Here is an 11,889-nt window from a genome sequence, read left to right on the forward strand (position 1 = left end):
ATTCGATTTTTCATATTAGTGATTAGTGTGATATTCTTACTGAACTAATATAGTTCATCCCCTTATTTAACCATTTCAGATCAAGAATACCAAAATCTAAATTCTGAACAACAAGAGGGTTGCGAGTAAATGTTACCTCTCGAACCCCATCAAAGTTGTCAATGGAGGTTAATCCCATAGGATTTTAGTTTCATTTCTATTTATGTTATTTTAATTTTTTTTAAAAAGAACATTTTCGTAATTTTAATGGGTACTCTAATTTATTGTGTAAGAAATATAAATCATAAATTACTATTTATTTATGTTATTTCAATATATATTCTCTTTCTTAAGGTTTTGGGCATTTACAATTAAAAATAAACTAAAAATTATCTTATTCACAATAAAAATAACGTAGTGTTTCTATCGTATAATCTAAATATATAAAAAAACAATATTGAGAATTAGTATGTATTGATTTTTTAATTTTTTGAAATAATTTTAAAACATTAATTGATTAAAAATTTAAAAAATCTTAAAACAAGAATTATGATGATAGTTGAACTCCACAATTAAGGATTTATAAGAATTTTAAGATTTGAGTATTAAGGTAAATATAATATTTAATTAGTAATAGTTATCTATTAAAAAAATTTAAATATAAAAACAGTATTTAATTTTGTTTTGATTATATATTTATATGTTTAAATTTTTAGTTAACTACAAACTCTGAAACTCTACACTATATAATTTTGCTAACTTAGTCTACATATCATATAATATTTTTCTAAAAAATAAAATATAATAATTTTTTATATTTTTATTAAAAATATTATTCTTATATTTAGGTAAAATTATATTTCATGTTATTTCTTATATAATTCTTCTAAAATTATATCATGTAGACAATATAGACTAAATATCTAGGCTAGCTTTATTTTAGCTCAGATTTAATAATTTACTTTTAAAACTTTTTTATGCTAAATTTGCATTATAAAATTGTAAAAAAATAAAAATAAATAACAAAAGTAAAAAAGTAAAACAATCATAAGATAATAATTTGAAGAATTTTACGTAAATGTTTAAAAAAATTAAAACTAAAAAATAAAATTATCAATGAAATTAAAATAATAAAACTGAAATGATTGAATTATCGCAAAAATAAATGATTGAAGTGATAAAAAAAAAAAAACTAAAAGAAATAAATTTGTAAATATTATTTTTAAAAAAAATTAAAAAAAAAAAAAAGAAAAAAAGTCGTTATTATTTGGTATTAATGAGCTGTAATATAAAGATAAAAGAGACTCCCAGTTGGGAAGCACGTGAGTTGCGTGGTCGTCTATCCTACCGTATGCGGAAATGCCTTTTTCTTTGACTCCTTAGTTATTAAGGCGTGACTGAAATTCAAATTTTAATTACTTGATTTCTGACATATATATATTCCTTAGATTTTATTAGTCTTATCCTAATAACCAATTTTCAGTTTATCCACAACAAACACATATATCTATATCTATATATATATATATATATATATATATGCAAGTAACTTTTGTTTTTAGTATAACCATTTATTTAATATTTTGTATATATCCCATTTTAAAATCTTTTGAAGAAATTGGTGTTATGTCCATTCCATGAAGTTGACATGGAATTGCACAATAATGGTGTCTTGTTTTTGTATGATTGATTTTGAGTGACAATTACTTTATAATAATAATATGGGTAACCCCCTAACTCACTACTTGTTCAACGGTTCCTTGAATCTAAAGTTCACTCGAGGAGAAAAATGATGGGAAGCTTGGATGGATTACAAGGTCATCACCAGCTTCAACGGCCTCCTTTCTCTTTCCTTCTTTCTTTCTTTCACTTTCTATTTATATTTAGTTCATAAATTATGCAAAAGATTGTAAATTAACTTTTATTGTTGTCGGGTATTATTAAATTTATTCATAATATATAATATATATTTCATAAAATTTTAAACTAATTTTACTCTATGTATTTAATTTCATTAGAGGAAATGGGTATTCAAGATTGTTTTAATGGAGAAATCACAGAGCATCTTCTTGGAACCAAATATAGAATTAACATAAAGTTTGAATATTTTTTCATGCAAATTTTTATGTAATTTATATTGTATTTTAATTCTTAACTATTTCTTAGTATTGTTGTAGGTATCTTACACTTAATATGTAAATGCAGCTATTAGATTTGATGAAATAACAAAACAATTCAAATTGTATATTTGACATAATAACGTGTATGTTTATTCATATGACATAATAACTATCTTTCTACTATGTCAAATATAGTATTTCGAAAGTTTATTCAAATGACATAATAATGTATATATTCTATAAACAATAAGACTGTAATCCAAATTATTTTTTTTTCTCAAAACTCTAATTAATAAAAATTTTTGTTTTTAAATAATAGAGAAAAGAGAAAAATTCAAAGTTTTCTTTTTGTAATTTTTTTTTTCAATTATTCTTTACTCTCGATTAATTCATAAAAGAAGTTCTAATTCATTGAACACGAAAAATTACAGTATTTAGTTTAATAAACTTATAAATTTTACAACTTTTTGAACGTGAAGAGTTGTATTTTTTAAATTCAATCTTCTAATAATTTTTTTTGAAATTATTGTTTAATTTATTATTATAAGAATATTACAATTTAGGATTTAGATCTTATAATTTTTTTTATTCAATAATTCTTCGAAAATCAATTTGTTATAAATTATATGTGAATATAATTGTTGTCTAATAAATTTACTAAGGTAATGAGCTCTAAAAGGAAAAAAAAAATCCAAGCACACAAAAATACGATGGAAAAGAAATCAATACTTGAAACATACCAAAATGTAACTTAATACTCATATGATAGTAAAATGCACATGCAAAATTTGAAAGCATCTAGGAACCAAGAATATAATAGAATTTGTGCTAGTATGCATAAAGATAAAACTAAGATTGCATACCTCCAATACACAAAAATACAACCCATAAAATGCCTTTGTATGAGTAGAATAAGCAAAAAAATATACTCATGTATCTAGCATACATTTGAAGCATGTCAAGATATAAATGTAGTTCAATGTTTAGAAATATTTTTCAACTTGTTCAAATGCACTTTGAGTATGCTGATACATATTTTTAAGTTCTGGTGTGTTAACTAAATATTAATATATATTTTAGGTTTTTCATAAATTTTAAAATATTCAATTATACTTTTATACATTTTTTTATATTTAAGTGTATTTTAGTTATTTAAACATATTTATGTTCTCAATAGTAAATATTTATCGGGATTAATGCATTCAAATATCTTTTCACGTACTATAAGTACTCAAATATATTTTTATATGTTCTAAGTGTGTGTCCCATTTTTGGATATTGTAAGTACTCTACTATGTGTTTTTTTAGAAAAAAACATTTTAGATACTCAAATGTGTGTTAATGTATTTGAGCTATTTTTAATCTTCCAAACACTTAATTATATTTTTATTGTTCTAAATAACCGAAATAGGTTTTTATAAGTTTTGAATATCCAACTACGTTACAAGTATTTAATCATGTTTTTATCAACTATAGGTACTTGGACTCTTTTAACATATTTCAACATATTCTTAAGCATATTTACATATTTTTTTCATTATAATTATAGATTATATTATAACCATTAATTATATCAATAAAAGAATATAATAATTGATGAGATATTATGATACAGTTATAATTTTATTGTAATATTGTTTATATTATTATCATACGAAAGACTAAATGTAAATTTGATTATTTTTTAAATATAATATTAATACTGTCTAATCAAATTATTATAGTTAATTTTTTTAGTTAAATAATAAACTTTAGTATATAATCAGAAAAAAAGGAATTTAATTATTGTGACATAAACTGAATTGAATCCGGTGATATAAAAGAAATATAAGATTAAACTTAATGATAGATAGAATGTTAGGAACATGTATTTAGTTACTGCCACAACGGTGCTGAGCCAGTGAACCCAATCTTCACTGTCTTGACCAAAACCAACAGAGGCCAAGCAATAACCGTCCGCGAACTCGCAGAAAAAGACAAATAGTAGGTAATAACCTGCCACTGCGGCTGAACAAGTTGTTTTCCAGCTCACCAGATTCCATCGATCAGGAGTCACGACTCAACCCATCTGCCGAACAAGTCATCGCATCCAACGGCTACCCTTCCCCATTATCATACATATTCGGCGTCACTTTCGCATCCTATCAAAATATCTTTATTTCCGATATTACCCTTATAACGTTAAATTTAAGGAACTATCATTTCACTTTGATTCCTCGTCTTTGAATAAAAGGTCAAGGTCATTATCGTAAGTAAAGAGCATGTGCCTTTGGTTCAGTCATCAACGCAGGAGTCAGTGGTATTCGAAATAGGGTCTAAAAACGCACTCTGTGGTGCTCTCTCTCTCTCTCTCTATATCCATGCGAGCTTAGTCATCGCTCTCTTTCTCTCTCTCTGTCTCACACACAGACACACACACAGACACACACTCTGCGAGTTTCTTTCTACAATGGCCGATCTCACGATTTCATAATTTCCTTTTAGAGCTCATATCCTTAAGCTACCGAATCGAATTCATCGGAGAACGCTGAAGATAGGCATTGAAAATGCTGGACGGACTCTTAGGCCGTGGTTTCTCCTCCAAATGGTTTATGCTCTCTCCTTGTCTCTCTTTTTTGTCGATATACGTTCATATACATTCATATTCACACATTCATGTTACATATAATTGTGTCTTCATTTGTTTAGTTATATAATTTGATTTCTACTTTTTTTTTTCTGTCGTTGTAGCAAATCGTTGATTAAACCGACGAAAAGCAGGATCGATATGCTGCGGAGGAAGAGGAACGCTACGCTCAAGTTTCTAAAGAAAGACATAGCTGATCTGATGTCTAATGGACTGGACATCAATGCTTACGGGAGGGTAATTTTTCTTCTATTTTTTCTATTGTAAATTTTATCAATCTAAGTTTGTCTGTCATCCGTTCCCTTCTTTTGGATTCTATTTGTTTTTTTTTTTAATTTGCCATTTCGTTTTTTCCTTTTGGTTTATCAGAAAAAGTGGCAAGAGTAAAATAATGGCAGTTTTTCAACTTTGAATTTTGAATTGGAATTTTTACTCATTTTGATTTATGTAGTTTTTTTGTTCTAGAAAGATCATCTCAAGAAAATGAATCAAGATTTTAAACCGAAGCAGAATACATAGCTTTGTTCTGTCAAGATTCCGATCTTCACAGATTCTAGCAATTCAGTTTTGTTCTTCTTGTGTCTTTTCCTTCTCTTGTTTCTGTGTCTTAAATAAGCATTGCAAACGGCTGTTGTTTTGCGAGTTGGTGAAACAGGCTGGAGGACTTCTAGACGAATTGAGGCTTTCGTGGAACATTGATTTTGTTGAAAAATGTTGCGATGTTGTATTGAAGCATCTATCAGTCATGCAAAAACAGAAGTAAGGATTTCTCTCCGGATCCATCAAGAAATTGTTGTTTCTCACACACTAGGACTGTAAGATGCCCAAAACAAACTAGTAGTTAAGGCTATATATTTGCTTATGGTGTTAAACAGAAATATATGAGTATTGTTTTCTTGAGCTCTTAAGCTCATCTATGTCCATTGCTATCGTGATATATTGGTAGAATATCATTATTGTACAAAATGGATGATAGAAGGGAGAGAGGTTAGTCAACAATGAAACAATTTTCTGTCCTCTGGACTACCTTCTTCAATGCATTGCGAATTCTGTGGCATCAGATGCCATGCTCAAATATTCAGTATTTAGAAAGGAAGTTATCTATTGTGTTCTCTAATTTCTTATGAAATTTGTGCTTAAATCTTATATTGTTCATATGTTTACTTTATACCTGCAATATGTGCTATTAATATACCATCACTTAACTCACGGATAAACAAGAAATATGGATTCTTTTTCCTTGGAAAGTTGCCTTAACAGTAATAATAAAGATGCATGCTTCCAAGCTATGCATTTCAGTGAGTTAGTTGCAGTTGTTTGGAGTATCAGCAGTTTTTTTACTGTAAATTGGCACGACTCTGGCTTGATTATTCTCTTTATTGAAAATAAAACTAATTGATTCGTCTATTAATTATATCCTTATATTCTCTCTAAAAGAACTGTCATCTTTGTAGTGAATGCCCTGAAGAATGTCGGGAGGCCATATCGTCCTTAATGTCTGCAGCTGCTGGATTTTCTGATTTACCGGAGCTGCGTGATCTAAGGCATATATTTCAAGAAAAATATGGAGATTCACTGGAATTGTTTGTGAATCAAGAGGTATTGTCAAAATATTCACTGCAGCTGAAAAATCATAGTTCTATATAATTGTAAAATCTATGGTTAACCAGCTATTTTCTTTATTGGCAGTTTGTTGATAATTTATCATCAAAGACTTTCTCAATGGAGAAGAAAGTAAAGTTAATGGAGGATATAGCGGCAGAGTTCTCCATAGCATGGGACTCCAAGGCGTTTGAGCTGAGGATGTCCAGACCTAATGCGTTCATGCAGGTATGACTCTCTTCATGCTTTGTTCATTATGAATGTTTTTATTAGGGACTGAAATACAGGATAAATCAAGAGCTCTTGATGGTTCTTATTTAATTCAATTTAATGCTTTCTCTATTTTGCCCCTGTACCAGATCATGAAATAGGTCCTTTTTCCTTTTCTTGTGAAATACTTGGATATTCTTGTTGCCTCTTGTTGAGCCTCCATTTTATCGGGCCCCTTCCACATTCAAACTCATAATTTTCTGTGATCATTTTGCAGAACGAACATAAACATTATGGCTCTCTTAGTGGCAATGAAGATGAAAATAAATCAATTAATGTGAAGGATATCATTTCAAAAGGAAATAAACACAATGTTTCATCCAAAGGAAGGCCAGAGCATGCTATTGATGGGCAAAGGTTGTGGAATAGCAAAGAGGACAATGTCTTAAAAAGAAGTGAAGTTGTTTCTCAATCGAGGCAGGAAGTCTCAAATGATTGGCATCGGCCAGTTTATGACCCAGAAGAAAACCTTCTGATAAAGGACAACCATGATGTTTTGTTCCAAGGAGCGCGGCAAGTCAATGTTAGAAAGCATGAAGCTTGGAATGTGGAGGATGCTTCCTTACAACCGACTAGATCAAGCTCCTCGAGGAGGAGGGAAAGAAATGATGCTGAATCTAAGCTGCCTGATGGTAGGGATAAAAGGGACAATGCAGTCCTTGTAAAACACGGCCAGGAACTTCTACCTCATGGAAAGCCAGATATTACTCATCCTGCAGGACTCCAGCTAAAGAGCAACTTTGGAAACCATTATGGTGGTGATAACAGTGCTGTCAAATACAACAATGCAGATTTAATGAGAAAAGATCAGGAGGATATAACTAAACTAAAGCCCAAAGTTAATAATGCCCTCCCTCCTCCTTATGTTAAGCCTAGTGTGAAGGCGAGAGACAGCAAAGATGGAGCATTTGCTCATTCAAGTTCCACTTTTGAAGGTAATGTGCCACCCGAAGATACTCCAAGCCAAAACAGACCTTATGCTGGTAGGTGTGAGAGGGTTGAAGTTGGATCCAGTCATTCTGGTAATGATAGACAGGTCACTGGACCTGTAAAAGTAGACAGCCATGGTTATGAGAAAGATCCTAGCTATCCAGGTGGTGACATTGGCAACCCCCTACCAAGACCAAGATCTATGAGAAGAAGACACTCAAAATCATCATCTAATCATGACGATATTGGCAACGGTGAAGATATGGGACTGATGAAGAGAAAGCCACGAAGCAGGAGAAGGGAAAACTCAAGGCGAGGCCTGCAAATCCTGTTTGATGATGAGCATTATCAAAATGATGAAGAGGAAAGAATAATAGATAAGTTGTTGATGCACTACAGTAAGAAACCTTCATCATATGAACAGGGGAAGATGAGAAATAAGTCTAAAGGTCATCATTCACATGGCCCACATGAAGGTGGAGAATTCCCACAGAATGGCAACAGAAATGGGTCAGATGACATGCTGGAGACAGTTCCTCCCCCTGGCCGATCAATTTCCCTTCCTCGTGAACAAACTGGTCCATCTGAAGTGAAAAAGGTATTTGCTCGTGCTGCTTCATTCCAGCCAGATAGGTCAAATGCAGCGCGGCATGTGCATCCCAAGTTACCAGATTATGATGATCTGGCTGCTCAATTTGCAGCACTGAAAGGGAGGTAAAGGCACTGAGAGACCAGGATCAATATATTTGCGTCATCAATATGCTTGTGTTCTATTGTAATCTGTTACACATTTGTTTTAAAGAGCTGGTCTGGTTCTTACTTGGACCAAGCTTTTAGTTGGGCTTTCAGCCGATCGCAGCAATGAGCGAGACATTAACAGGCTTGTGTTCTATTGTAATCTATTACACACATTTGTTTTAAGGAGCTGGTCTGGTACCAAGCTTTTAGTTGGGTTTTCAGCTAATCACAGTGATGAGCGGGAGATTTACAGGTTGACCTGCACCAGAAATTGTTGTTATTCAGTAATCAGTATATATTCTGCTTTCCAATTTATGGATAACGGCAGGTGTATGTAGCCTATATCGTCAATTCAATCCCAGAGAGCGTTGATTGTAGTAATTTGTATCATTGCATGTTATTCAGGTTCTCTGTTTGGCTGACACATACAAGCTACGCTGGAACTGCTGCTGTTGTATTAGAATTCCACATTATAATAGTGATTACTTACTGTTTCCTTATTTATTTATTTGGTTATGGTTTTGTACTCAGTTGAAATCTTATCTTGCCCTGATTTAGACTGATGATGTTATATCTTGGAAGCGAGGATTTTATAGGGCGGAGTATATAAAATGTTAAAACGTCATATTTCCGTTGGCTTATGAATCCCAGTTCTATTGTCAGTTTCGAGTAGAGATGGTAATGATGGAAACCACATTCAACATACTAACTACCATGTTGCTATGAAATGACGACTATAGCCTTGAATGTCAGAGAAAGCCACCAGCAGCTCAGACCATTCCCCAGGCTCCATATGCGACTCAAAGATTCGCTTCCCATCTCCTTTCATTGTCAAAAGGTAAGAAACTGTTTCCCGCCAAAAAAAAAAGTTCCTTTTACCCTCTTATTTTTAATATTATTATTTCATCTCACTCCTCTTACTGCCTCTTACTTCACAGTCTTCTTCACTCTCCTCCACAGTCATCACACACACAGGCGAAACGCCAAGAAAGATGAAGAGCTCGTCCAAGGTGATAATGGGGGCAACTCTGATGATGGTAATAAGCTTGGCCATAGTGTCGGGCCTGGTCTTGGTGCTTTTAGCTGAGCTATACTGCTCTCTTTTACTACGTAGGCGCAGGGTCAGGCTCCCCACGTCCCACTCCACTTCAACCACCACCGCTACAGCTGCAACAACGCCAGTCTCCTTTCTGTGTTCCTCTTTTCATCCTCAAGACTCCGACAATCAAGCAGCCAGTCCTCTCAGTAGCTTCTATGCACAGGGTGTGCTTCATGCCCCAAGAAGCTTCCTGTTCCCCCAAGTTTCTCCCAGAGAAGCCAAAAACGGACGCTCCAAATTTCATCAAGTCCTTCAATTCCATGCAAAAGAGTGTTTGAACACAAGCCCTCGTCAGATTGGAATTCTATCTCCTTCATCTGCATCGACGTCCTTTGGAACTTCACCTCAACTAATCCAGGAAATCCCAATTCAAGGTTGCAGCAGTAGCAGTGCTACCAAGGAGAAAGCTTGTGGTGGCAGTGGTGGTGGTGGTGATGATGGCGTGGAACATGTTGTTTACATATCTAATCCTATTTACGATAATGAGGCGTGCAGGCCGAGCAGGGCAGATACACCCTTTGAAACCCCAGACTCGTCACCTTCACATTTAGAAGAACCAGAAGAAGAAGAAAGCGGCTCTTCTGGTGATGAAGAGATAGCTCAGCCAATCTCTGCTGTCGGTTTGCCAATAACACCTCCATTGTCGCCAATGAAGAAGCTCCCGGCAGAGGCTTGTTCTATTTCACTTAGAGACGCCGGTTCCCTGGGAACTTCTGGCAGTGATTCTAACAGTAACAACGGCATTTCATCGTCGTCATCAGGTACTCCATGCACATCTCCATCATGGTGATTGATTAGATTCTTTTTCCCTCTCTTTTTATTGTTTCCTTTTGTGGGTCAAAATCAAAATTACGCTTTGAAACCTGTGTGTTTGCCATGTGAGTTTTAAGGCAAGGGAGGTGGGTAAGTGTTGTTTTTGTGAATACGGGTGATGAAGATGTGTTAAGGGTAGAGCAATGAAAGAGGGGAGAAAAGTACTGTTTTGACAACTTTTGTTGGCCGGGCGTGACCATGGTTCTGCCACCAAGAAGCCACGCTTGTGCTAACTAAAAATTCCTACTCAGTTCCTTCGTTTTTATTGCATGTACCTGTTTGTTTCCATTTGCTTGTATGAGCGCCTATGGAAAGTCGCTTAATGTTTTATGTAATAATATAAGCCTTTGTTTTTTGTTCCCTTTTTTTTTTTTTAATTGAACTGTGAACTTGCATGTGGGTTTTGAGAATGACTACGGGCCCAAAAGAAAAAAGAAAACACATAAGGTTAAAAAAATGAAGAAAAGAAATCTCTGTTTTTGAGATACATCGAATGTTGATTTCGATGCATAGAAAAAGAAAGGCAAAACAAGAACTGTCAGCTGGGAGGTATTTGTCCACATTATTATATATAATGACTGATCTTTGTTTGTTTGCTTGAGAGCCCATAAGGTAAGAAGCTTCAGTTTTTGCTTCGACTGGAACCAAAAAAAAAAAATTTAATTATGGAGTGTTGGTTTGATTTTGGCACCCTTCATATTGATAGAAAAATATTAATTGGTCAAGAGACAAACTCTTTGCCCTTCTTGGTTTCTAAACCCCTTGGATATGTCCAAATTCGTCCTCCCAGATCCTGTTGGGCTTTTCTAGGATTTGGCTTCCTTGTTGAAAATTTTAGTGTACAATTTCTACCATCATACGTTCTTGTTGCAGAGGATGCTCGTTCTGACGGATTAAACTTGATACACGAGCACTCTGAGATAATTGTTTTAAAGTTGGAATATACTACTTTGAAGTCAAGTCTTTTGAAAATTTGGCACTTTTTTTTTTTATAATTTAATGTTTACTATTTCATTACAAGATCTATGATATATGTAACGGCTCTAGAATTTTAAAATGAAATATGTGTATTAAAAAGGTTAAATGCGGAAGCGTAATAAAATTTTTTGATTAACATCCCTTACACTAAAATAAAAAACGTGCTCAAAATATAAAAGAACAAACTAACTAAAAGAGAAACTCGAAAATAAAAGGTATAAATATAACTACGGAGTCTTCAGGTGTCCCCTTCGCCATCTTCCTGCGGAACGGGCTCGGAAACAATGTCTTCCTGATATGAAATGATTAAATAAGGAATGAGCTACACCAGCCCAGTAAAGACATCACACTATTTCACCGTCACGGAGGTAAAGGTGGGTAGAAAACACAAAAAAACCAATGGAGCATAATTTACAATAAATTTTTTTATCAATAATAAAATCCTTTACTATCCACTTACCTCGGTGAAATTCATAAAACAATATACGAAAACAATAACATTATCATCATCATGAAATCATATGAACTGTATAACATAATACTTATCACGCCTTTTGCATTTCAATCATTACACAACATATTTTTCCTCATTTACCAGCCTACTAGTATCCATGGGGATCCATAAGGGTCCCGCTACCCGTGAACCCTTAACACTTGTAATCAGATTCCAAGGTCGTCCCCATACCCCGTCCGGTATGAGCGCCAAAACTATAAACCTCAATACCCCGTCCGAT

General features: G+C 33.3%; 2 protein-coding genes across 2 annotated transcripts; both read left to right on the top strand.

The window, feature by feature from the left end:
- Positions 1 to 4,390: 4,390 nt before the first annotated feature.
- Positions 4,391 to 8,773, top strand: LOC110816643 (Regulator of Vps4 activity in the MVB pathway protein). The gene is made up of 6 exons (XM_088207106.1): positions 4,391 to 4,686; positions 4,830 to 4,962; positions 5,381 to 5,484; positions 6,180 to 6,324; positions 6,415 to 6,555; positions 6,815 to 8,773. Exons 1-6 carry the CDS (start codon positions 4,646 to 4,648, stop codon positions 8,243 to 8,245), a joined length of 1,995 nt encoding a protein of 664 aa, XP_088063232.1. The 5' UTR covers positions 4,391 to 4,645; the 3' UTR covers positions 8,246 to 8,773.
- An 81-nt stretch (positions 8,774 to 8,854) lies between these two features.
- On the top strand, positions 8,855 to 10,539 carry LOC110816628 (uncharacterized). Its single transcript, XM_022044893.2, has 2 exons — positions 8,855 to 9,103; positions 9,204 to 10,539. The coding sequence occupies exons 1-2, from the start codon at positions 8,993 to 8,995 to the stop codon at positions 10,152 to 10,154; spliced, it is 1,062 nt and encodes a 353-aa protein (XP_021900585.1). The 5' UTR covers positions 8,855 to 8,992; the 3' UTR covers positions 10,155 to 10,539.
- Positions 10,540 to 11,889: the final 1,350 nt, after the last annotated feature.

The sequence above is a fragment of the Carica papaya genome, chromosome 7, assembly GCF_054855325.1.
Source record: "Carica papaya isolate Zhongbai chromosome 7, ASM5485532v1, whole genome shotgun sequence".
NCBI lineage: Eukaryota > Viridiplantae > Streptophyta > Magnoliopsida > Brassicales > Caricaceae > Carica > Carica papaya.

Excerpts from the sequence above, each read along its gene's own strand:
- LOC110816628 (XM_022044893.2), top strand. The coding sequence starts at position 8,993 with ATGACGACTATAGCCTTGAATGTCAGAGAAAGCCACCAGCAGCTCAGA. Across the intron at positions 9,104-9,203 it reads TCTCCTTTCATTGTCAAAAG|TCTTCTTCACTCTCCTCCAC; the intron begins GTAAGAAACTGT and ends CTTACTTCACAG.
- LOC110816643 (XM_088207106.1), top strand. The coding sequence starts at position 4,646 with ATGCTGGACGGACTCTTAGGCCGTGGTTTCTCCTCCAAATG. Across the intron at positions 4,687-4,829 it reads CGTGGTTTCTCCTCCAAATG|CAAATCGTTGATTAAACCGA; the intron begins GTTTATGCTCTC and ends CTGTCGTTGTAG. Across the intron at positions 5,485-6,179 it reads TCAGTCATGCAAAAACAGAA|TGAATGCCCTGAAGAATGTC; the intron begins GTAAGGATTTCT and ends TCATCTTTGTAG.